General features: G+C 44.9%; 1 protein-coding gene across 2 annotated transcripts; it reads left to right on the forward strand.

Annotated features, from left to right (window-relative positions):
• Nucleotides 1-1,012: 1,012 nt before the first annotated feature.
• LOC115206777 (arf-GAP with dual PH domain-containing protein 1) lies at nt 1,013-22,371 on the forward strand. Of its 2 annotated transcripts, XM_029773978.1 has the most exons (11): nt 1,013-1,393; nt 6,652-6,782; nt 7,518-7,609; nt 9,869-9,951; nt 15,086-15,198; nt 16,658-16,804; nt 17,618-17,701; nt 18,027-18,089; nt 20,683-20,754; nt 21,447-21,675; nt 22,236-22,371. In XM_029773978.1, the coding sequence occupies exons 1-11, from the start codon at nt 1,303-1,305 to the stop codon at nt 22,262-22,264; spliced, it is 1,134 nt and encodes a 377-aa protein (XP_029629838.1). In that variant the 5' UTR covers nt 1,013-1,302; the 3' UTR covers nt 22,265-22,371. The 2 variants fall into 2 exon arrangements, with proteins under 2 accessions (XP_029629838.1, XP_029629844.1); XM_029773984.1 differs by lacking the exon at nt 1,013-1,393 and having other exon boundaries at nt 6,744-7,002.
• Nucleotides 22,372-23,437: the final 1,066 nt, after the last annotated feature.

Genomic DNA, 23,437 nt, shown 5'->3' on the forward strand with positions numbered 1-23,437 from the left:
GAACTTCGTACTTCCATTTTAGTGTTCTGTGGATTCATGGCTGGTTTAAAGTTTAGGTCTACATAGGTCTACATTCTCTTGAAATGGAGACGTCACTGAAATTTCTGGATGCCGGTGAGTTGTCAAGTGAGCGGGAATAAAACGCCAAAATGCAGCTCTACCGCCCTCTAGTGTTCAAGATTATTCATCTGAAGGAAAGGTGGAGGGAGCAGAGCCATCAATAATGCAGTACCCGTGCAGTGTGCTACTGATGCTCCACTCACCCCAAGTGATGAATGGGCAACTCACCCCCAAGTGGTGAATGTGCAACTCACCCCCAAGTGGTGAATGGGCAACTCACCCCCAAGTGATGAATGGGCAACTCACCCCCAAGTGGTGAATGGGCAACTCACCCCCAAGTGGTGAATGGGCAACTCACCCCCAAGTGGTTAATGGGCAACTCACCCCCAAGTGGTTAATGGGCAACTCACCCCCAAGTGATGAAAGGGCAACTCACCCCCAAGTGGTGAATGGGCAACTCACCCCCAAGTGGTGAATGGGCAACTCACCCCCAAGTGGTGAATGGGCAACTCACCCCCAAGTGGTGAATGGGAAACTCACCCCCAAGTGATGAATGGGCAACTCACCCCCAAGTGGTGAATGGGCAACTCACCCCCAAGTGGTGAATGGGCAACTCACCCCCAAGTGGAGAATGGGAAACTCACCCCCAAGTGGTGAATGGGCACCTACTGATTAGTATGTTTCTACCGAATATACATTTTAGTCAGTTGGTTGCACAAATTCCATTATACCTTTCAGCAGACTAGAACAGGTAACATTCCAGAACAGGTAAATGCCCGTTTTTGCCAACATGACATTCCAGCCAGCCTGAGCTACAGAGAATCAATAAAGTTATCGATTAAGACGAAGCAAAAAGGAAGGGAAATTATTTTTAATGGGACTGCCTTGGAAAATGTTTTCAAGAACTGAATGTCCGCTTGAGGTCTCACTTTTGAAAGAGAGCGAGCGAGCGAGGAGAGAGTGAACACTGATGTGTAGAGAGGAGGAACTGGGAGTAAGAGTAGGGTGGAATTCACACGGAATATTCAGCTGTAGCTGTACATTTCGTTGGATATATGTTTTCATAATAATTATTGCGACTTGGACACTATTTCTCATGTCTCAGATGCGATAGTGTTTTCATCACATCACTGCCCCCGGGGCACAGTGGATATTATTTAACTACGCTCGAACAGCCGTCAGCCTTCACTTTCGAGGTTTTGGAGTTGATCAATTCATTGAATTAGAAAATACATTCTTAACATGGCAACGAATCAAGAAAAGAATAAACAGCTTTTGATAAAGCTGTTGGAGAGACCAGGGAACGGGAGCTGTGTGGATTGCGGAGCCGCAGGTACAGTCTAGGCTACTATGGTCGCATCAATGTCTCAAATATGTCAGGTCAGGTGGCGCGCGCGATACGCAAGCAGCACTACCTTCTCGCATTAGATAATGGATTATTTAATCATAGACCATATACCATCAAGTTGCGGGTAGGTTAATATAGGAATACTCTGTCTTGATGGTGTTGTAAATGTGTTTTGATTTGGGTAATTGGATACTCTAGCGATCATGTTCACTGCACAGCCTGGTCTCAGAGGATTTCGTATTATTCTGTATGTAAATCCGAGACGCTGCCATGCAGGTACAGTAGGCTACTGTAGTGCTCAGTTGTTTGCAGTTATAAGAGTTATCACTGTCTGTTTACACTCTAGTGAAGTCAAACTGGTGTCATTGCATAACAATAGAGTGAAATCTGGTCAACATTTAAATGTTTGTATCAGAGAGAGAGAGAGAGACCGAGAGAGAGCGAGAGACTGGGACCTTGAGAGCGTGACAGGCAGGCTGATTGACAGAAAAACATAATATTTTGGGATTTAGGCCTAATTCCATGTGTGAGTTCCCCAGGCTCTCTCTCTCTCCCTAGCCCATCTGACCAATGCCAGTCTATAGCTTTATCTACCACCACAGAGCGAGACCTACATCTAATCATAATGTAGGTTGTAATAAGTCTCCATAAGCTTATTGTGTCCACTGACCAGGAATACGTTACAGACTAGTTATGATTTCTTAATGCTATGACTCATTCAAGTGGACGTGCCCTGCCATTAACCTCGATCTATGCAATATTAATCCCCTGGTTCCATCTACTGTAGCAGTTACTATGCTATACAAGTCAAGGCTCGAAGTCAAGTAGTGATATTTATTTTCAGGGTAGTAATTCATATGTGCAATGAATAGCAACTGCATGGATTTTGAAAAGACTTAAGAGGGTCCAGTCAACATAACATCTACTGTATTCCATCATTAAATAATTTAACTATCCTTATGGATCATTTAGATTCCTCAGGAAGTCTGTCTGCCTCCTTCTTCCGTATCAAGTGTTTCTTGGAAGAATGTAAGAGGATCTGTAATGTGCTTTGTTTGTGGCCCTTCCCTGAGCTCCGAAGTGCCACCAGATCACCATGACATTACTGATCTAGTGAGATGTCGTCGACAGAGATGGCTGCCTCGCTTCTAGTCCCACAAGCATTTCGTTACACTAGCAATAACATCTGTTAATCATGTGTATGTGACCAATGAAATTTGATTTGATAACATGATGACAAAATAAGACATCATCAAATTTGGAATATAGCTTCCCGTTCTTACAAGATGTCAGTGGTATGAGTGGACGAGACACACAGTATGTCATACTTAACTGTAAAGAGCTTGTTTATTTTTTTCATGGGCCTCATCACATAGTAGAACACTGTAATCTATTAAATCCTGCAAATGCCACCTGCTCTTTCATAAGGCCAATGCCAAGAGACACTAATATTTCATCAGGAGTGCTGTGCTATCAATGATGCGGATCAGAGGACCAGTTTAGCCTGTGGAGCTAGTCTGCTCTGCATGGAGACGATAGATACTCCAGGGTTGTGTTCATTAGGCACAAAATGGAAGAAAAACAGACTGAAACAGGGACAGATTGCCTGGAATTGTCCAATAAGAAGCTCAATTTATTTTGTTCTGTTGCATAACGTAAAGCATTTTTTTGTGTGACATGCCCTAATGAACATAACCCAAGGCTGAGTGCTGAGCACACCAACATGTTCCCATGGTGACTCAGCTATGAGCTCATCTCTGGATCCGAGGTCACAGAGTTCGCAGTTATGTCTTGTCCTGTTTGGCTTTTGAAAGAAATACAGTATCTACAGTGAGAAATAAAGTATTTGATCCCCTGCTGATTTTGTACGTTTGCCCACTGACAAAGAAATGATCAGTGTATCATTTTAATGGTAGGTTTATTTGAACAGAATAACAACAAAAAAATCCAGAAAAACACATGTCAAAAATGTTATAAATTGATTTGCATTTTAATGAGGGACATAAGTATTTGATCCCCTCTCAATCAGAAACATATCTGGCTCCCAGGTGTCTTTTATACAGGTAATGAGTTGAGATTAGGAGCACACTCTTAAAGGGAGTGCTCTAATCTCAGTTTGTTACCTGTATAAAAGACACCTGTCCACAGAGGCAATCAATCAATCAGATTCCAAACTCTCCACCATGGCCAAGACCAAAGAGCTCTCCAAGGATGTCAGGGACAAGATTGTAGACCTACACAAGGCTGGAATGTGCTACAAGACCAACGCCAAGCAGCTTGGTGAGAAGGTGACAACAGTCGGTGCGATTATTTGCAAAGGGAAGAAACACAAAAGAACTGTCAATCTCCCTCGGCCTGGGGATCCATGCAAGATCTCTCCTCGTAGAGTTGCAATGATCATGAGAACGGTGAGGAATCAGCCCAGAACTACACGGGAGGATCTTGTCAATGATCTCAAGGCAGCTGGGACCATAGTCACCAAGAAAACAATTGGTAACACACTACGCCGTGAAGGACTGAAATCCTGCTCAAGAAAGCACATATACATACCCGTCTGAAGTTTGCCAATGAACATCTGAATGATTCAGAGGACAACTGGGTGAAAGTGTTGTGGTCAGATGAGACCAAAATGGAGCTCTTTGGCATCAACTCAACTCGCCGTGTTTGGAGGAGGAGGAATGCTGCCTATGACCCCAAGAACACCATCCCCACCGTCAAACATGGAGGTGGAAACATTATGCTTAGGGGGTGTTTTTCTGCTAAGGGGACAGGACAACTTCACCGCATCAAAGGGACGGTGGACGGGGCCATGTACCGTCAAATCTTGGGTGAGAACCTCCTTCCCTCAGCTAGGGCATTGAAAATGGGTCGTGGATGGGTATTCCAGCATGACAATGACCCAAAACACACGGCCAAGGCAACAAAGGAGTAGCTCAAGAAGAAGCACATTAAGGTCCTGGAGTGGCCTAGCCAGTCTCCAGACCTTAATCCCATAGAAAATCTGTGGAGGGAGCTGAAGGTTCGAGTTGCCAAACATCAGCCTCGAAACCTTAATGACTTGGAGAAGATCTGCAAAGTGGAGTGGGACAAAATCCCTCCTGAGATGTGTGCGAACCTGGTGGCCAACTACAAGAAACGTCTGACCTCTGTGATTGCCAACAAGGGTTTTGCCACCAAGTACTAAGTCATGTTTTGCAGAGGGGTCAAATAGTTATTTCACTCATTAAAATGTAAATCATTTTATAACATTTTTGACGTGTTTTTCTGGATTTTTGTTGTTGTTATTCTGTCTCTCACTGTTCAAATAAACCTACCATTAAAATTATAGACTGATCATTTCTTTGTCAGTGGGCAAACATACAAAATCAGTCTATAATTTTAATGGTAGGTTTATTTGAACAGTGAGAGACGGAATAACATCAAAAAAATCCAGAAAAACGCATGTCAAAAATGTTATAGAATTTTATAATCGTCTTTTTTGCAGGTTTATGATCATCTCGCACTATCCCTTTAATTGGGAGATGCACTGTATATCCCCCACTATCCCTTTAATTAGTAGATGTACATCTAAGTGCAACAGAGCAGTGGCAGGCTACTTAAGGATATCAGTGTCTCTAATGGTTATACCCTGGTGTGCTGTTTGGCTGAGTTACATGAGTTAGATACAATGACTGCATCCTCCATAGAAAACGACTTGCTCTAGTTCTATGACCCAGACATAAACAGCAGCCACTGAAACCAAAACAGAATAAAAGCATCTCACACAACAATGCTGATCAGACATACATTCTTCTAGAGTCATCTGTTGCTTTCATCATATTTTCACCACAGGCTCGGCCTTTTCCAGTTTAGGTTGAACTTACTGCGACCTGTGCTGATGTTGGGGACAGACTGTAAAACAGAATACAGGCCCTGAAGGCCTAGAATGACACTAGAATGTGCTTCACATCACTCTTTCTTGGCTGCCTTGTATTAAAGCTACATTTCATGCAAACATACGGAGCCACATGAGAGTCTTTTTAGGAAAAATACTTACAGGAAGTTATGCCATATCTTGTTAAAGCAGAGCAGTATGCTTTCCAGGAGGTCATAGGGCTCTATAGATTCCGTCCGTCCGTCCGTCCATCCGTGTTGTTAGTATGAGCAAACTGATACTGAAAACATTGCATGCAGTGTCAGTTTATTTTTTAAACTCACTTCATGGCTTCTGTCTGTCTGTCTGTCTGTCTGTCTGTCTGTCTGTCTGTCTGTCTGTCTGTCTGCCTGCCTGCCTGCCTGCCTGCCTGCCTGCCTGCCTGCCTGCCTGCCTGCCTGCCTGCCTGCCTGCCTGCCTGTCGGTGTCTGCCTGTCTGTCGGTGTCTGTCTGTCTGTCTGTCTGTCTGTCTGTCTGTCTGTCTGTCTGTCTGTCTGTCCTCCCTCTTTTTCATACAAACTATCTTTGTCACTGTATGACAATAACAATTTATTCAACAAATCTCAAGCTTTCAACTCATTATCTTCTCAACCAATAAATGCTTCTTCTTGTAGCAGTGTTGTTCTTATTTATTTACTATGAAGATAGTGTAGATGCAGACAGGAAGTAGCAGACGTAGATTATCACTGTGCTCAATGAGAACTAGAACTATAAGGCCCAGTGCAGTCATTTTCCTGTGTTTTCTATATATATTTACACACTTTGATGTTGGAATAATACTTAAATTAAAATGATGATAATGCCCTTTTAGTGTTAGAGCTGTTTGAAAAGACCGGCTGAAATTTCAGGAAGTTTTGGTGGGATGGAGTTTTGGCCTGCCTGGTGACATCAGAATTAGTTAATAGACCAATAAGAAAGAGAGTTTCAAACCTCTGCCAATAACAGTTAGTTTTCCCCTCCACTCAGACCACTCCCAGACAGTCCTAGCAAAACTCTTGCTTGAGAAATTGCTCTTTGTTAAGAAGCTATTTTGGTTCCTTTTGACCATTTTAATTGAAAACAATCACAGTAAAGTACATAATAGTTCCCCAGAAATGCTATGATATTGAGATAAAAACGGCTGCTTTGGACCTTTAAGATATCAGTCTAGAGGTCTGTGGTAACCATGTCATGGTAGTAGTGGCCTGTTCTGTCTCTGTTAGTCTGAGGCAGCCTTGAAATGAACTTCTTCATTTGTAATACTGTCATTGTTGCTAAGGGTGTTTCCTGTGTGCGTGTATGCATGTCTTCTCTCTCTCTCTGTGTGTGTGTGTGTGTGTGTGTTTTTCAGACCCGGAGTGGGCGTCCTACACCCTGGGTGTGTTTGTGTGTCAGAGCTGCTCGGGTCTCCATAGAAACATCTCCCAGATCAGCAAAGTCAAGTCTGTCCTGCTGGACCCATGGAGTGATGCAGAGGTAGAGGTGAGTCTGTCCTGCTGGACCCATGGAGTGATGCAGAGGTAGAGGTGAGTCTGTCCTGCTGGACCCATGGAGTGATGCAGAGGTAGAGGTGAGTCTGTCCTGCTGGACCCATGGAGTGATGCAGAGGTAGAGGTGAGTCTGTCCTGCTGGACCCATGGAGTGATGCAGAGGTAGAGGTGAGTCTGTCCTGCTGGACCCATGGAGTGATGCAGAGGTAGAGGTGAGTCTGTCCTGCTGGACCCATGGAGTGGTACAGAGGTATTGATGATTTTAGTTTGCCATTGGTTCTGTGTGTGTGTGTTTGTGTGGTGTGTTGTGTGTATGTGTGTCTGTGTTTGTGTGTGTGTTTGTGTGGTGTGTTTGTGTGTGTGTCTGTGTTTGTGTGTGTATTTGTGTTTGTGTGGTGTGTTTGTGTGTGTATTTGTGTTTGTGTGGTGTGTTTGTGTGTGTGTGTGTGTATGGGGGGCAGTGTTGTGAGGACAGCCTCTCGGCCCTCATTCTGGCAGGTGATTGATGGAGGAAGGGAAAGAAGGGAGATGGAGACTAAATGAGTTGAAGGAAGGCAGAATGAGAGAAAAAGGGGTGGGAGGCTAGAGATAAGGTGTCAAGGTTTGGTATTGATCTTGTGTGCATGCCAGCATAGTGTATGTGTGGGTATGTATGTACATGTATGCATGAATGTGTGTGTGAGTGAAACCCAGCTCATGAAACATCTCTTTCTCTCTGTGATTGCAGTTTATGGCGTCCAACGGCAACGATGCTGCTAAAGCCAAATATGAACAGAAGGTGCCTGTTTTCTACTACCGTCCAACACACACAGACTGCCAGTAAGTGTCTTGGTCCCTGGCCCTACAACCGTCCAACACACACAGACTGCCAGTAAGTGTCTTGGTCCCTGGCCCTACAACCGTCCAACACACACAGACTGCCAGTAAGTGTCTTGGTCCCTGGCCCTACAACCGTCCAACACACACAGACTGCCAGTAAGTGTCTTGGTCCCTGGCCCTACAACCGTCCAACACACACAGACTGCCAGTAAGTGTCTTGGTCCCTGGCCCTACAACCGTCCAACACACACAGACTGCTGGCCTAACCACCCACCCCTTCATGCCATGATCTAGGTCACTCAGCTGGGTCACCCTCTGTCTGAGTGACCGCTCCACTCAGTGGGCCCTCTAAACACTGTAACATAACACAATGCAAAGGCTAGATTTGTAACCAACATGAACAAATGTCTGCTGTCCTGGCTTACCAAACTTCACCAAACATGACCAACTTTAAACTTGTGGGCTTCTCATTGGCACACCAGTAAAATGACAACCTCTCAAAGATTAAATGGGTTATAGTCATATGGAGGAAGCTCCACGTAGAGTCTAGGAGGTAGAACCATTACCAGATGTTGGTTACCTAGACAGGTTCCTCCTTTCAGGTGTGCAATGTTTAGTCATCAATGGCAGAGGCCAGAGGAAAGGCAACAGTTTGGAATGCAGCCACAGTGCGTTCATTGTCTTACGTCAGATCGCTGGAGGATTCCGCTTGCTCTGGTTGAGGGACGAGTGTAGGAGTGACGCTACCGGATGTAAGATAATGCCCCAAGTGTTGACAGTACCCTTCCAAATGGAGTCCTCAGCCTGGTTCTCCTGGGGGATAACAGTCCCACTGGGCACAGACGTCACTTCAACGTCTAGTTTTGATTTACATTTGGTTGAGTTGTCAAATGACGTGAATTCAATGTGAAATCAGAAAAACATTTCAAAATGTCATTGGATTTAGATATGAACTAGGACTTTTTGCAAATCTAACTTGTTTTCTCCACGTTGATTCAATCACACACATTCTTGGGGTTGAAATGACGTGGAAATAATGTTGATTCAAGCAGTGAATGGCCTCCAGTGATATCAATAACAACACAATCACCAACAATATTTTAAGCTGCTACACAGGGCTTCTACTGCTGGGGAGATCTGGGAAGGTATTTTTAGAGATGAGAGGCAACCACAAGCAATAGAGTAGAGCGACAAGAGAGAAGGATTGATGAGCGTGTTGTAGAGAGACTAGAAAGAGTAGAGCGACAAGAGAGAAGAGAGGATTGATGAGGTGTGGTAGAGAGACTAGAAAGACTAGAATACACGAGAGAGGAGAGGAGGATTGATGAGGTGTGGTAGAGAGACTAGAAAGAGTAGAATACACGAGAGAGGAGAGGAGGATTGATGAGCGTGTTGTAGAGAGACTAGAAAGAGTAGAATACACGAGAGAGGAGAGGAGGATTGATGAGCGTGTTGTAGAGAGACTAGAAAGAGTAGAATACACGAGAGAGGAGAGGAGGATTGATGAGGTGTGGTAGAGAGACTAGAAAGAGTAGAATACACGAGAGAGGAGAGGAGGATTGATGAGGTGTGGTAGAGAGACTAGAAAGACTAGAATACACGAGAGAGGAGAGGAGGATTGATGAGGTGTGGTAGAGAGACTAGAAAGACTAGAATACACGAGAGAGGAGAGGAGGATTGATGAGGTGTGGTAGAGAGACTAGAAAGAGTAGAATACATGAGAGAGGAGAGGAGGATTGATGAGCGTGTTGTAGAGAGACTAGAAAGAGTAGAATACACGAGAGAGGAGAGGAGGATTGATGAGGTGTGGTAGCGAGGAAGGGAGGGAACTAGACATGGAATGGGAATGATAAATTCAGAGTGAGGCAGAGGGAATTGGAGAGAAGGGTGTCAAAGTATTTTTATGGGTGACCGTCCATTCCAATCATTTCTGTAATAAAAATATTTGACAGGGCAGAGGAGCAATATAATATTTATTATATTTAAAAGATAAGTACACCATTACACACTCACTGGATGAGAACTCCAGGGTTGTGTTCATTAGGCACCAAACGGACTGAAACAGGGAGGAACTATCTGGACTGGTCCAATAAGAAATACTCCTTTTTGTGTTCCGTTGCAAAACATTTTCAGTTGCGTGCCCTAATGAACACCACCCTGATCTGTCATCCATGTTGGTTAATGAGACATTATTGACAGGGAATCTTTTCAAGCATAAACACAGTAAATATAGTAAACAAACACCAAGTGTTTCTGCAGGCTCCTTCGGGAACAGTGGATCAGAGCCAGATACGAGAGGAAGGAGTTTGTGTGTGTGGAGAGACAGGAGCCTTACTCTGCAGGTAAGACTGAGTACACACACACACAAACGCATGCACACAAACAAGCACGCTTGCATGCACACACAGACAGACAGACAGACAGACAGACAGACAGACAGACAGACAGACAGACAGACAGACAGACAGACAGACAGACAGACAGACAGACAGACAGACAGACAGACAGACAGACAGACAGACAGACAGACAGACAGAAACCAGATTGCATAGCGGAGAAGGTGCGGTGGGATTCGAAATGGTCGGTAATCTGTTTGTTGACATGGCTTTCGAAGACTATAGAAAGGCAGGGTAGGATTGATATAGGTCTGTAGCAGTTTGGGTCAAGAGTGCCCCCCCCCCCCTTTGAAGAGGGAGATGACCGCAGCTGCTTTTCAATCTTTGGGAATCTCAGACGACACGAAAGAGAGGTTGAACAGGCTAGTAATAGGGGTTGCAACAATTTCGGCAGATGATTTTAGAAAGAAAGGGTCCAGATTGTCTAGCCCGGCTGATTTGTAGGGGTCCAGATTTTGCAGCTCTTTCAGAACATCAGCTGACTTGATTTGGGAGAAGGAGAAATGGGGAAGGCTTGGGCGAGTTGCTGTGGGGGGGTGCAGTGCTGTTGACTGCAGTAGGGGTAGCCAGGTGGAAAGCATGACCAGCTGTAGAAAAATGCTTATTGAAATTCTCAATTATAGTGGATTTATCGGTGGTGACAGAGTTTCCTATCCTCAGTGCAGTGGGCAGCTGGGAGGAGGTGCTCTTATTCTCCATGGACTTTACAGTGTCCCAGAACTTTTTGAGTTTGTGTTGCAGGAAGCAAGCCTTTGCTTTTCTAACTGCCTGTGTATATTGGTTTCTAACTTCCCCGAAACGTTGCATATAACAGGGGCTGTTCGATGCTAATGCAGAACGCCACAGGATGTTTTTGTGTTGGTTAAGGGCAGTCAGGTCTGGAGAGAACCAAGGGCTATATCTGTTCCTGGTTCTAAATTTCTTGAATGGGGCATGCATGCTTATTTAAGATTTAAAAAACATAACAACCAGGCATCCTCTACTGAAGGGATGAGGTCAATATCCTTCCAGGATACCAGGGCCAGGTCGATTAGAAAGGCTTGCTCGCTGAAGTGTTTCAGGGAGCGTTTGACAGTGATGAGTGGAGGTCGTTTGACCGCTGACCCATTACGGATGCAGGCAATGCGGCAGTGATCGCTGAGATCTTGGTTGAAAACAGCAGAGGTGTATTTAGAGGGCAAGTTGGTTAGGATGATATCTATGAGGGTGCCCGTGTTTACGGCTTTGGGGTGGTACCTGGTAGGTTCATTGATAATTTGCGTGAGATTGAGGGCATCAAGCTTAGATTGTAGGATGGCTGGGGTGTTAAGCATGTCCCAGTTTAGGTCACCTAGCAGCACAAGCTCTGAAGATAGATGGGGGCAATCAGTTCTCATATGGTGTCCAGAGCACAGCTGGCGGCAGAGGATGGTCTATAGTAGGCGGCAACGGTAAGAGACTTGTTTTTAGAGAGATGGATTTTTAAAAGAAGAAGTTCAAATTGTTTGGGTACAGACCTGGATAGTAGGACAGAACTCTGCAGGCTATCTCTGCAGTAGATTGCAACTCCAGCCACCTTTGGCCATTCTATTTTGTCTGAAACTGTTGTAGTTAGGGATGGAGATTTCAGAGTTTTTAATGGTCTTCCTAAGCCAGGATTCAGACACGGCTAGGACAACCGGGTTGGCAGAGTGTGCTAAAGCACTGAATAAAACAAACTTAGGGAGGAGGCTTCTAATGTTAACATGCATGAAACCAAGGCTATTATGGTTACAGAAGTCATCAAAAGAAACCGCCTCGGGAATAGGAGTGGAGCTAGGCACTGCAGGGCCTGGATTCACCCCAACATCGCCAGAGGAACAGAGGAGGAGTAGGATAAGGGTACGGCTAAAAGCAATGAGAATTGGTTGTCTAGGACGTCCGGAACAGAGAGTAAAAGGAGCAGGTTTCTGGGGGCGATAAAATAGCTTCAAGGTATAATGTACAGACAAAGGTATGGTAGGATGTGAATACAGTGGAGGTAAACCTAGGCATTGTGTGATGATGAGAGAGATATTGTCTCTAGAAACATCATTGAAACCAGGTGATGTCATCGCATGTGTTGGTGGTGGAACTGAGAGGTTGGATAAGGTATAATGAGCAGGGCTAGAGGCTCTACAGTGAAATAAGCCAAAAAACACTAACCAGAACAGCAATGGACAAGGCATATTGACATTAAGGAGAGGCATGCTTAGCCAAGTGATCAAAAGGGTCCAGTGAGTAGTGAGGTCGGTTGCGGTCACGGCGATTCAGACAGCTAGCCGGGCCATGGGTAGCAAGTTGGCAGAAGATGGTCTGTTTTTAGCGACCTCGTGTGTTTCCGTCGGTAGATTAGTGGGGTTCCGTGTGGTAGAGGGGACCAGTCCAATTGGCAAAATAGTTATAGTGGCCCAAGAAAATTGGCCGATAGACCTATTCAGATAGCAGCCGATAAGACAGCTAACGATTAGCTGGCCACAGATGGGCGTTCAGGTTACGTCGCGATGGAGGGGCCAGTTGGATAACTCCCTTGGGCAGATAACATCGGTAGTCCAGTCGTGAAGGCCCGATGGGGCTCCGCATCGGCAATAAAACGGGTCCGGATAGGTGATTGTAGCCCAGGAGTGGCTGATGGAACTCTTCAGCTGGCTAGCTTCAGAATAATTGATGTTAGCTCCGGGACCGACGTTAGCCAATAGTCACTCGGATAGCAGCTAGCTAGCTGCAAGATCCAGGTGTAAATGTCCAGAGCTTGCGGTAGAAATCCGGGGATATGGAGAGAAAATAGGTCCGGTATGCTCTGGTCTGAGTCGTGTTGTACAAAACTGGCAATAGCTTTTCGAGCTAAGGGATAGCTGATGACTGCCAACCGTGGTTAGCTGAATTCTAACGTTAGCTAGTGAACTGGCTAACTTCTGGCTAGCTTCTGTTGTGGATTTCATATTTGAGGTAAATAATACTTTTTTTTTAATTGGTGAGGCGGGTTGCAGGAGAGTGTTTTGAAGTTGAGTTTTTAGAAAAAAATATATAAAAAGATATGCGAAGAAAAGATGTAAATATATATATACACGGGACACGACAAGATGAGGACAAAGGTCGTCTGACTGCTATGCCATCTTGGTGACATCAGCCGAAGTAGGCTACTTAAACTGCAGCGGTGTGTTTGATCTGCACATGTGCCAGCACCAGCAGCGCAAGCCTCTCTCTATGCTTATGTGTGAGTGAACTGAAAGTATGCATCTTAGAAACAGTTTTCACATACTAACTCTACATGTTCAAACTCAGAATCAAACAGGCTTCCCCAAAATAACATGGTCGCTGTAGTACAATGTTTATTTTGATTGCTGATTTCAGATGTGTTTATAAACAAGATTATTAGGGACATCCTTCTTACTTCACAGCATGTAAACATTTAAATCAAATGATTATATTAATCTGACTATTCACAATAATCGTATTATTGTGTGCATACTCAGTGCCAGACGTCTTCCTATTGGTCATTCACCGGGACTGGCTCGTACCACCAGCCACACTACACGATAAAAGGTGAAAACATTGGGACACTGACAGAACTTTGTTATAGCCTACGACCACATGTAGTGGTACTTAATCAGACCCCGTCACACTGAACGAGCCAAGATGTCAGACCGTAGACCCCGTCACACTGAACGAGCCAAGATGTCAGACCGTAGACCCCGTCACACTGAACGAGCCAAGATGTCCGACCGTAGAGCCTGTCACACTGAACGAGCCAAGTTGTCCGACCGTAGACCCCGTCACACTGAACGAGCCAAGTTGTCCGACCGTAGACCCCGTCACACTGAACGAGCCAAGTTGTCCGACCGTAGAGCCCGTCACACTGAATGAGCCAAGATGTCCGACCGTAGACCCCGTCACGCTGAACGAGCCAAGATGTCAGACCGTAGACCCCGTCACACTGAACGAACCAAGATGTCCGACCGTAGACCCTGTCACACTGAACGAGCCAAGTTGTCCGACCGTAGACCCCATCACACTGAATGAGCCAAGTTGTCCGACCGTAGAGCCTGTCACACTGAACGAGCCAAGATGTCCGACCGTAGACCCCGTCACACTGAACGAGCCAAGATGTCCGACCGTAGACCCCGTCACACTGAACGAGCCAAGTTGTCCGACCGTAGACCCCATCACACTGAATGAGCCAAGTTGTCCGACCGTAGACCCTGTCACACTGAACGAGCCAAGATGTCCAAAAATCATTTGCAACCTAAGAATGTTCCCACGACGTGGACATTTTTTCTGGGATGGCAAAATCGTGGCATAAGACAGCTAAAATCTTACAGTCTACGTAGGCCTTAAGGAGAATGAAACACTTTCACAGCAGTATTAACTGAGATGAAATGCCAGTCTGCTATTCATTCTTCAGTCTCATTCTTTCACCCTGTTGTCTGTCTTTTAGTGCATTGCAGATTAATGGGATTTGATAGTTTGATATTAATACTCTATTCACGTGTGTGTGTGTGTGTGTGTGTGTGTGTGTGTGTGTGTGTGTGTGTGTGTGTGTGTGTGTGTGTGTGTGTTGGCAGTGTAGGGCAGTGACAGTCCTAGTTGTCTCTGTCTGTTGGCTGAGACTTAGTGAGGACAGAGAGGCCAGTGACAGGAACAGACAGGGAGCACAAAGCCATGGTGTGTGTGTGCTTGCTGAATAGGGCAGAGTGTTGATTTCAGCATTGATCATAATGTTGGAAGAAGCCATTGATCTCTGCTGAGACAATTCAAGGTGAATTATTCATGCTAGCTAAAGGCCAAGACGACAGACATCACCACCTTGACCCAGCCTCAGCAACACACACACACACACACACACACACACACACACACACACACACACACACACACACACACACACACACACACACACACACACACACACACACACACACACACACAGAGAGAGTCTACTGGACCCCAGCTTCACTACTGAATTTTGTTATTTTGTGGCTCCCCCTTTTACGCTCTCCTCATCTCCTTCTCTCTCTCCTCCTCTCCTTTGCTCCTTTGTCTTTGGAATGGGACCCCTGTGGTTCCTCTCCTCTCCTTGCAGGGTACCGAGAGGGGTTTCTATGGAAACGGGGCCGAGATAACGGGCAGTTCCTGAGCCGAAAATGTATTCTGTCAGAGCGGGATGGTGCTCTGAAGTACTTCAACAAGCATGATGTGAGTGTAGTGCTATGTATATCTCTCTCTATCTCCCCCCTTTCTCTCTCTATCGCTTCCCTCTCTGTCTCCCCTCTCTATATCCCTCCCTCTCTCTTTCTCCCCCTCTCTCAGACTCTTCTTCTCTTTCTTTGCATTTGTGAGTGTCTGAGTCTCATCTCAATTGCACTCTGAGGTCCTGAACTGCAATTGCTTGAAATAACACACACCTTGGGAAATGTCAGGTATATTATAATTGCTTAGATCATTATGCAAAATCTCCCATTTCTCATACCCCCTTCCTCCGCCTTCCTTCTCATTCCTTTCTCCTCCTCCTCCCCGTCCTCCTCCTCTTCATTCCTTTCTCCTGACTATCTCTGACAATAGTACACTGTTATCGTCTCAAACTTCTGATTCTGATCTGCTCACATTCCCCAGTTCTGTTCCACATAGTGGCATTGTCCCCTACTTTGCATATCAACAAAAGATGCATGTTAAATCCAGTAAAGACTGATGCCCTATACCTCACCATAAACATTGGCGACTCCCTGTGCCTGTTTCAAATAGAAGTTGTCCTTAACCACAGATCAGATTACTCTATTCCCAATCCTTACCTTAACCATCAGTTGAATGCAAAGAATATCTGACCCTTAATCAGTTGTTCAGGACAAATTCTACATACTCTACATTTCACCAAAAGAAGACCTGGGTGTCAGTGAACATCATACCTCCCATACATTCTAGGCCTGATAGGGGACAACACTGGCTTCAGCCACATAAAATAGAAAACCTTGCTAGTGACTGTAGTTACTAGAGGAAGCTCATAGTTGATTGTTCTGCAGCCGAACAATGATGATGATGATAATGATGATGGTGATGAGGATGATGGTGGTGATGATGGTGGCGATGATGATGGTGGTGATGATGATGGTGGTGGTGATGATGATGCTGATGGTGGTAGTGGTGATGATGGTGATGAAGATGATGGTGGTGGTGATGACGATGATGATGGTGGTGGTGATGATGTTGGTGGTGGTGGTGATGATGATGGTGATGATGGTGGTGATTATGGTGGGGGTGTTGATGATGGTGGAGGTGATGATGATGATGGTGGAGGTGATGATGATGATGGTGGTGGTTATGATGGTGATGGTGATGATGGTGGTAGTGGTGGTGATGATGATGGTGGTGGTGATGATGGTGGGGGTGATGATGATGGAGGTGATGATGATGATGGTGGTTATGATGGTGGTGGTGAGGATGATGATGGTGGTGGTTATGATGATGATGATGTGGTAGTGGTGGTGATGATGATGGAGGGGTGATGATGATGGGGTGATGATGATTGTGGTGATGATGATGATGGTGGTGGTGAGGATGATGATGGTGGTAGTTATGATGATGATGGTGATGATGATGATGACGGTGGTGATGATGACGACAGTGATGATGATGGTGAATACTCTCCTCTCCTGTACAGGCCAGAGAGCCCAAGGCTCTGATGAAGATCCACACCCTGAACGCCTCCTTCCAGCCTGGGAAGATAGGCCAGCCCCACGGCCTGCAGGTCACCTATCTGAAGGACAACAGCACTAGGAACATCTTTGTCTACCACAAGGATGGCAAGGTGAGGTGAACAAATTTGAGGCAATGTTGTGTGGCCGTTGGGTGTTCGCTTGGCTGCTGCTGGACAAAAATAGACAGTCAGGAATGTACAGTCGACTCCTGGGCCATGTTCATTAGGGTGCACAACAGAATAAAAAAGAACATTCAGATCTAGAAACGAAAATGACGTCTCTTATTGGATAAGTTGAAGTACTCCCTCCCTGTTCCAGTTCGTTTTTCTTTTGTTTGGTGTCTAATGAACACGACCCTGAGCAATGCAGGTCAACAGTCCCATATCAAGTACATTCTCTTGACTTGCTCTGGATATCTTCATGCTCCGGAATGGTCCATTTGCATTCACACCAGTCCCACAAAATGACATTCATCTAGGTCATGTTTGTTTAGCACACTGTAGCAAAACATTTTCAACGGAAAACATAAATGAGCATTTCTTATTGGTCAAGTTCAGTAAGTACCTCCCTGGTTCACTCAGTTTTAAAGCGTTTTCTTCTGTTTCCCGGAGAACACCACCCAGGAGTGGACTGTCTCTATCTAAGTGGCTGGCAGCTGAGTAGGTGTATATTTCCCTCTGCAGGACATACGTTGCAATTGCATGCCTTTAAATACACCCTAAATCCAGTAGGAAATATTCTGAAATCAAAGTTGAATACTGTTTACAGTAATGGTGGATTATTGCCAGGAAAGAGTCTCTATCGGGTGTCAGTGTGTATGGAGATTGGGTCGTGTTCAGTGTAGGTAGCACAAAAAGTGGCCTTCCGTTTCATGCCCATTGAACAGGACCCAGATCATGTTAGCATGTCTGTTGTGTTTTAAGGAAATGGTGGACTGGTTCAACGCCATCAGAGCAGCCAGATTTCACTACCTACAGGTGGCTTTCCCTGGGGCCCATCACGCTGATGTGAGTCTCTCTCATCTTATTGTTCTCTCATTAATCCCTCAGTCCCTTCCTCTCTAGTATACACAGGTATTATATACAGCTGGCTCAATTCTGCTCCCTACCCCTTCTCCTTGGCCTTAACCCTTCAATGTTTGCATATCCCAAGGGTCTTGATAGATATAAGCAGTGTACTGGTGTATCTTCCATCATATTTCTTATACCTTATGGATCTGCAAACATGGAAGGGTTAGGGCCAATGGGAAGGGGTAGGGAGGGAATTGGGACTGGCTACACACACCATCACATGGTCACAGAATAAAACATTTCTCCTCATGTATTCGTCCAGTTGGTGCCAAAGCTAACACGAAACTACATCAAGGAAGGCTACATGGAGAAGACGGGTCCAAAGGTGAAGTCTTTTAATACATACACTTTAGTTACTTACACTTTAGTTACTTTGCGACACAGCACTTAATGCTTCTAACTTCATCAGCCCATTGGGTTTCCCTGCGAATGGGGTTTAATTTGTACCACACAAAACTACCTCATTAATAATGGCCATGTACAACCTCAGCCAGTGAGGGAAAAAAGTATTTGATCCCCTGCTGATTTTGTACGTTTGCCCACTGACAAAGAAATGATCAGTCTATATTTTAATGGTAGGTTTATATGAACAGTGAGAGACAGAATAACAACAAAAAAATCCAGAAAAATGCATGTGAAAAATGTTTTAAATTGATTTGCATTTTAATGAGGGAAATAAGTATTTGACCCCCTCTCAATCAGAAAGATTTCTGGCTCCCAGGTGTCTTTTATACAGGTAACAAGGTGAGATTAGGAGCACACTCTTAAAGGGGGTGCTCCTAATCTCATTTTGTTACCTGTATAAAAGACACCTGTCCACAGAATCAATCAATCAATCAGATTCCAAACTCTCCACCATGGCCAAGACCAAAGAGCTCTCCAAGGATGTCAGGGACAAGATTGTAGACCTACACAAAGCTGGAATGGGCTACAAGAACATCACCAAGCAGCTTGGTGAGAAGGTGACAACATTTGGTGCGATTATTCGCAAATGGAAGAAACACAAAACAACTGTCAATATCCCTCGGCCTGGGGCTCCATGCAAGATCTCACCTCGTGGGGTTGCAATGATCATGAGAACGGTGAGGAATCAGCCCAGAACTACACGGGAGGATCTTGTCAATGATCTCAAGGCAGCTGGGACCATAGTCACCAAGAAAACAATTGGTAACACACTACGCCGTGAAGGACTGAAATCCTGCAGCGCCCGCAAGGTCCCCCTGCTCAAGAAAGCACATATACATGCCCGTCTGAAGTTTGCCAATGAACATCTGAATGATTCAGATGACAACTGGGTGAAAGTGTTGTGGTCAGATGAGACCAAAATGGAGCTCTTTGGCATCAACTCAACTCGCCGTGTTTGGAGGAGGAGGAATGCTGCCTATGACCCCAAGAAAACCATCCCCACCGTCAAACATGGAGGTGGAAACATTATGCTTTGGGGGTGTTTTTCTGCTAAGGGGACAGGACAACTTCACCGCATCAAAGGAAAGATGGACGGGGCCATGAACTGTCAAATCTTGGGTGAGAACCTCCTTCCCTCAGCCAGGGCATTGAAAATGGGTCGTGGATGGGTATTCCAGCATGACAATGACCCAAAACACACAGCCAAGGCAACAAAGGAGTAGCTCAAGAAGAAGCACATTAAGGTCCTGGAGTGGCCTAGCCAGTCTCCAGACCTTAATCTCATAGAAAATCTGTGGAGGGAGCTGAAGGATCGAGTTGCCAAACGTCAGCCTTGAAACCTTAATGACTCGGAGAAGATCTGCAAAGAGGAGTGGGACAAAATCCCTCCTGAGATGTGTGCAAACCTGGTGGCCAACTACAAGAAACATCTGACCTCTGTGATTGCCAACAAGGGTTTTGCCAACAGGGTACTAAGTCATGTTTTGCAGAGGGGTCAAATAGTTATTTCCCTCATTAAAATGCAAATCAATTTATAAAATGTTTGACATGCGTTTTTCTGGATTTTTTGTTGTTATTCTGTCAAATAAACCTACCATTAAAATTATAGACTGATCATTTCTTTGTCAGTGGGCAAACGTACAAAATCAGCAGGGGATCAAATACTTTTCTCCCTCACTGTATATTTGCAGGACCCGTGAGCTGAATGCTTGCCTTGTACTGCTTGGCGTGGATAATGTATTGTTATTCCAGTATGTGATCCTGTATGTAAGCAAAGAAAGCAATTAGTTATGAGAGTACAATAATAGTGCATTATCACAGTTGTAAACAACGTTTCTTCATTAAAGAGGTTATACAGAACTTTTGCCTCTGGGGGGGGGGGGGGGGGGGGGGGGCTCTGGAACTAAAAGGTGTCTCCTAAATGGACAGACGTATTGCCCAGAAATGAACTCATTGGACAGAAAGACAATATATTTAGGTGAATCATTAGCAACTAAACTTCTGTACAGCTGTCACGGCTGTCGTCGGTAATAGAGGACCAAAACGCAGCAGGTACGTGTAGGCTCATCTTGACGTTTATTTATTTTCAAAATGAACATACAAAAAATAACAAAACGAAATACGATCGACAAAAACAGTCTGGTAAGGCACAAGGCGAAACACAGAACAATCACCCACGAATCACAAACACACCCCAATATATGGGACTCTCAATCAAAGGCAAAGAGAAAACACCTGCCTTCAATTGAGAGTCCCAACCCCAATTAATCACCCATAGACATACACTCACTAGATTCCACATAGACATACATAAACCTAGACCATAAACCAAAACCCCGGAAATACTAAATCAAACACCCTTTAAACAAACACACCACCCTGAACCACATAAAACAAATACCCTCTGCCACGTCCTGACCAAACTACAATACTAATTAACCCTTATACTGGCCAGGACGTGACAACAGCCTCTTTAATTCCTTCAACCTCGGTCTCCGGTTTCCCTCTTACAGCACACAGAGGGCTTCAAGAAGAGATGGTTCACTATGGATGACAGGAGACTCATGTACTTCAAGGATCCTCTGGTAAGATAGTCAGTGGGTAAATTAGGTGCCATGCCATATGGGTCAAAGAGATGGTGCTGTACCATTTCAGAATTATTAGTAACACTTTATTTAGGGCTTACGTTTCAACAGGCTCCAAAATGACTGATAATAGCTCTGATTTATAATAAATGCATAATACCCATTATAAGCAGTTCATTGGTTCTTATGACAAGTCATATAAAGCATTATGGCACTTATAGTACAGTGGTACTGAACTAATGTTATTTGCATGTCATATTATGCAAACAAACATACCCAAATTATTTATTGGACTTCATATACAATGTGGCTGGTCAGACGCACACATTACACATGTAACAGGTACACACAGACACAGTCTTGTATAACTAACCTTTTGGGGACACACAATTCAGTCCCATTCCAAATCCTATTTTCCCTAACCCCTAACCCATACCCTTACCCTAACCAAAAAACCTATCCTTTACCCTTAACCTAACCCTAAAACGAACCATAGCTCCTAGCTCCTGACCTTGTGGGAACTAACAAAATGTCCCCAGTTGGTCAAATTTTTGTTTGTTTACTATCCTTGCGGAGACTTCTGGTCCCCACAAGTATAGTTAAACACATTCACGCACGCACGCACGCACGCACACACACACACACACACACACAACTCTTTGAGTCTCCTCTCCTCTCTGTTTCTTTGTGAGGATGCCTATGCGCGCGGTGAGGTGTTCATTGGTAGTAAGGAGAACAGCTACACTGTGCTCCCCGGCCTTCCCCCATCCACCCAGGGCTACCACTGGCAGTTTGGCATCACCATAGTAACGCCCGACAGGAAGTTCCTGTTTACGTGCGAGACCGAGGAGGAGCAGCAGGATTGGATGGCTGCCTTTCAGGGTTTGGTGAATCGACCTATGCTGCCCCAGGAATATGCAGGTAACCATTCACATGGCTCTACCCAGGATTTGTCCAAGGAAAACATATACATTTTCTACATTTAGCAGACAATCTTATCCAGAGCGACTTATAAGACAAATTAGGGTTAAGTGCCTTGCTCAAGGGCACATAGACAGAATTTCCCCCTAGTCGGCCTGGGGATTCGAGCCAGCGTCCTTTTGATTACTGGCTCGAACACTCTTAACTGCTAGGATACCTGCCGCCCCTTAGTTGAATAATATTTGGGGTCTTTTACTATGGGTGATATGTTGAGTAAGGTGTCCAGCATACTAATAGTGACCTAATCACCTTCCGTTGTTGGATATTTCTCACCAATACATTTGATGCCCTTCTGATGATTGGTGAATTGATAGCTCAATGCTTCCACTGAGTTCATGGCAGTAGAGGCTATGACAGTTTATGTGGAGCTGAACCACTCTATTTTACACAGTTCATTTCTCCTGGTACCTGGTTAAGTGACTGATTTAGCCTCTCTCTCTCTCTCTCTCTCCCTTCCTCTCTCCCTCCCTCTCTCCCTCCCTCTCTCTCTCTCTTTGCAGTGGAGGCCCACTTTAAGCACAAGCCCTGAGAAGAGGAGGACAAGAAGGAAAAAGAGGGAGGCTGGACTGGAGGCTGGACATATCCCCTGGATGAAGACAGACAAATAGGATCCTTCTCCTCATAAGGAGAAAAAAAGATATACAATTAAAGATAAACCACACAGAGCAGTAAAAGAGGGGGTAGAGAGGACTACAGAGGGTGGTGTTACTGTCCTGTTGCCATACTCCTCCACTCTGCCTTACCCCAAATCCTGCCCATATATAATGAACAAAAATATAAACGAAACATGCAACAATTTCAATGATTTTATAGAGTTACAGATCATATCAGTCAATTGAAATAAATTAATTAGGCCCTAATCTATGGATTTCACGACTGGGCAGGGGCGCAGCCATGGGAGGCCTAGGAGGGCATAGGCCCACCCACTTGGGAGCCCAGCCAATCAGAATTTGTTTTTCCCCACAAAAGTGCTTTATTACAGACAGAAATACTCCTCCGTTTCATCACCCGCAGGTGAAAAAGCCGGATGTGGAGGTCCTGGGCTGGTGTGGTTACACGTGGTCTGCGGTTGTGAGGCTGGTTGGACATACTGGCAAATTCTCTAAAATGACGTTGGAGATGGCTTATGGCAGAGAAATTAACATTCAGTTCACTGGCAACAGCTCTGGTGGACATTCCTGCAGGTAGCATGCCAATTGCATGGTCCCTTAAAACTTGAGACATCTGTGCCATTGTGTTGTGTGACAAAACTGCACATTTTAGATTGGCATTTTATTCTCCCCAGCACAAGGTGTACCTGTGTAATGATCATGCTGTTTAACCGTCTTCTTTATATGCCACACCTGTCAGGTGGATGGATTATCTTGGCAAAGGAGAAATGCTCACTAACAGGGATGTAAACAAATGTGTGCACAAAATTGGAGAGAAATAAGCTTTTTGTGCAAATGGAACGTTTCTGGGATCTTTTATTTCAGCTCATGAAACATGGGACCAACACTTTACATGTTGCATTTATATTTTTGTTCAGTATAGTTGGAAAGAGAGCCCAGAATTATGTTGACCTCCTTAACTCATAGGAAGTCCCACCAAGTTAACTACATACCCTTCAATGGCGCTGCTAGTGCTGAGTGATTAGTGCTTTTTGAGGTCGGTTCGGTTTCGGTTAGATAAGAAAATAATCAAGTACTTTTTACATTAAATG

The sequence above is a fragment of the Salmo trutta genome, chromosome 1 (genome assembly GCF_901001165.1).
Source record: "Salmo trutta chromosome 1, fSalTru1.1, whole genome shotgun sequence".
In the NCBI taxonomy this organism is placed as follows: Eukaryota; Metazoa; Chordata; class Actinopteri; order Salmoniformes; family Salmonidae; genus Salmo; species Salmo trutta.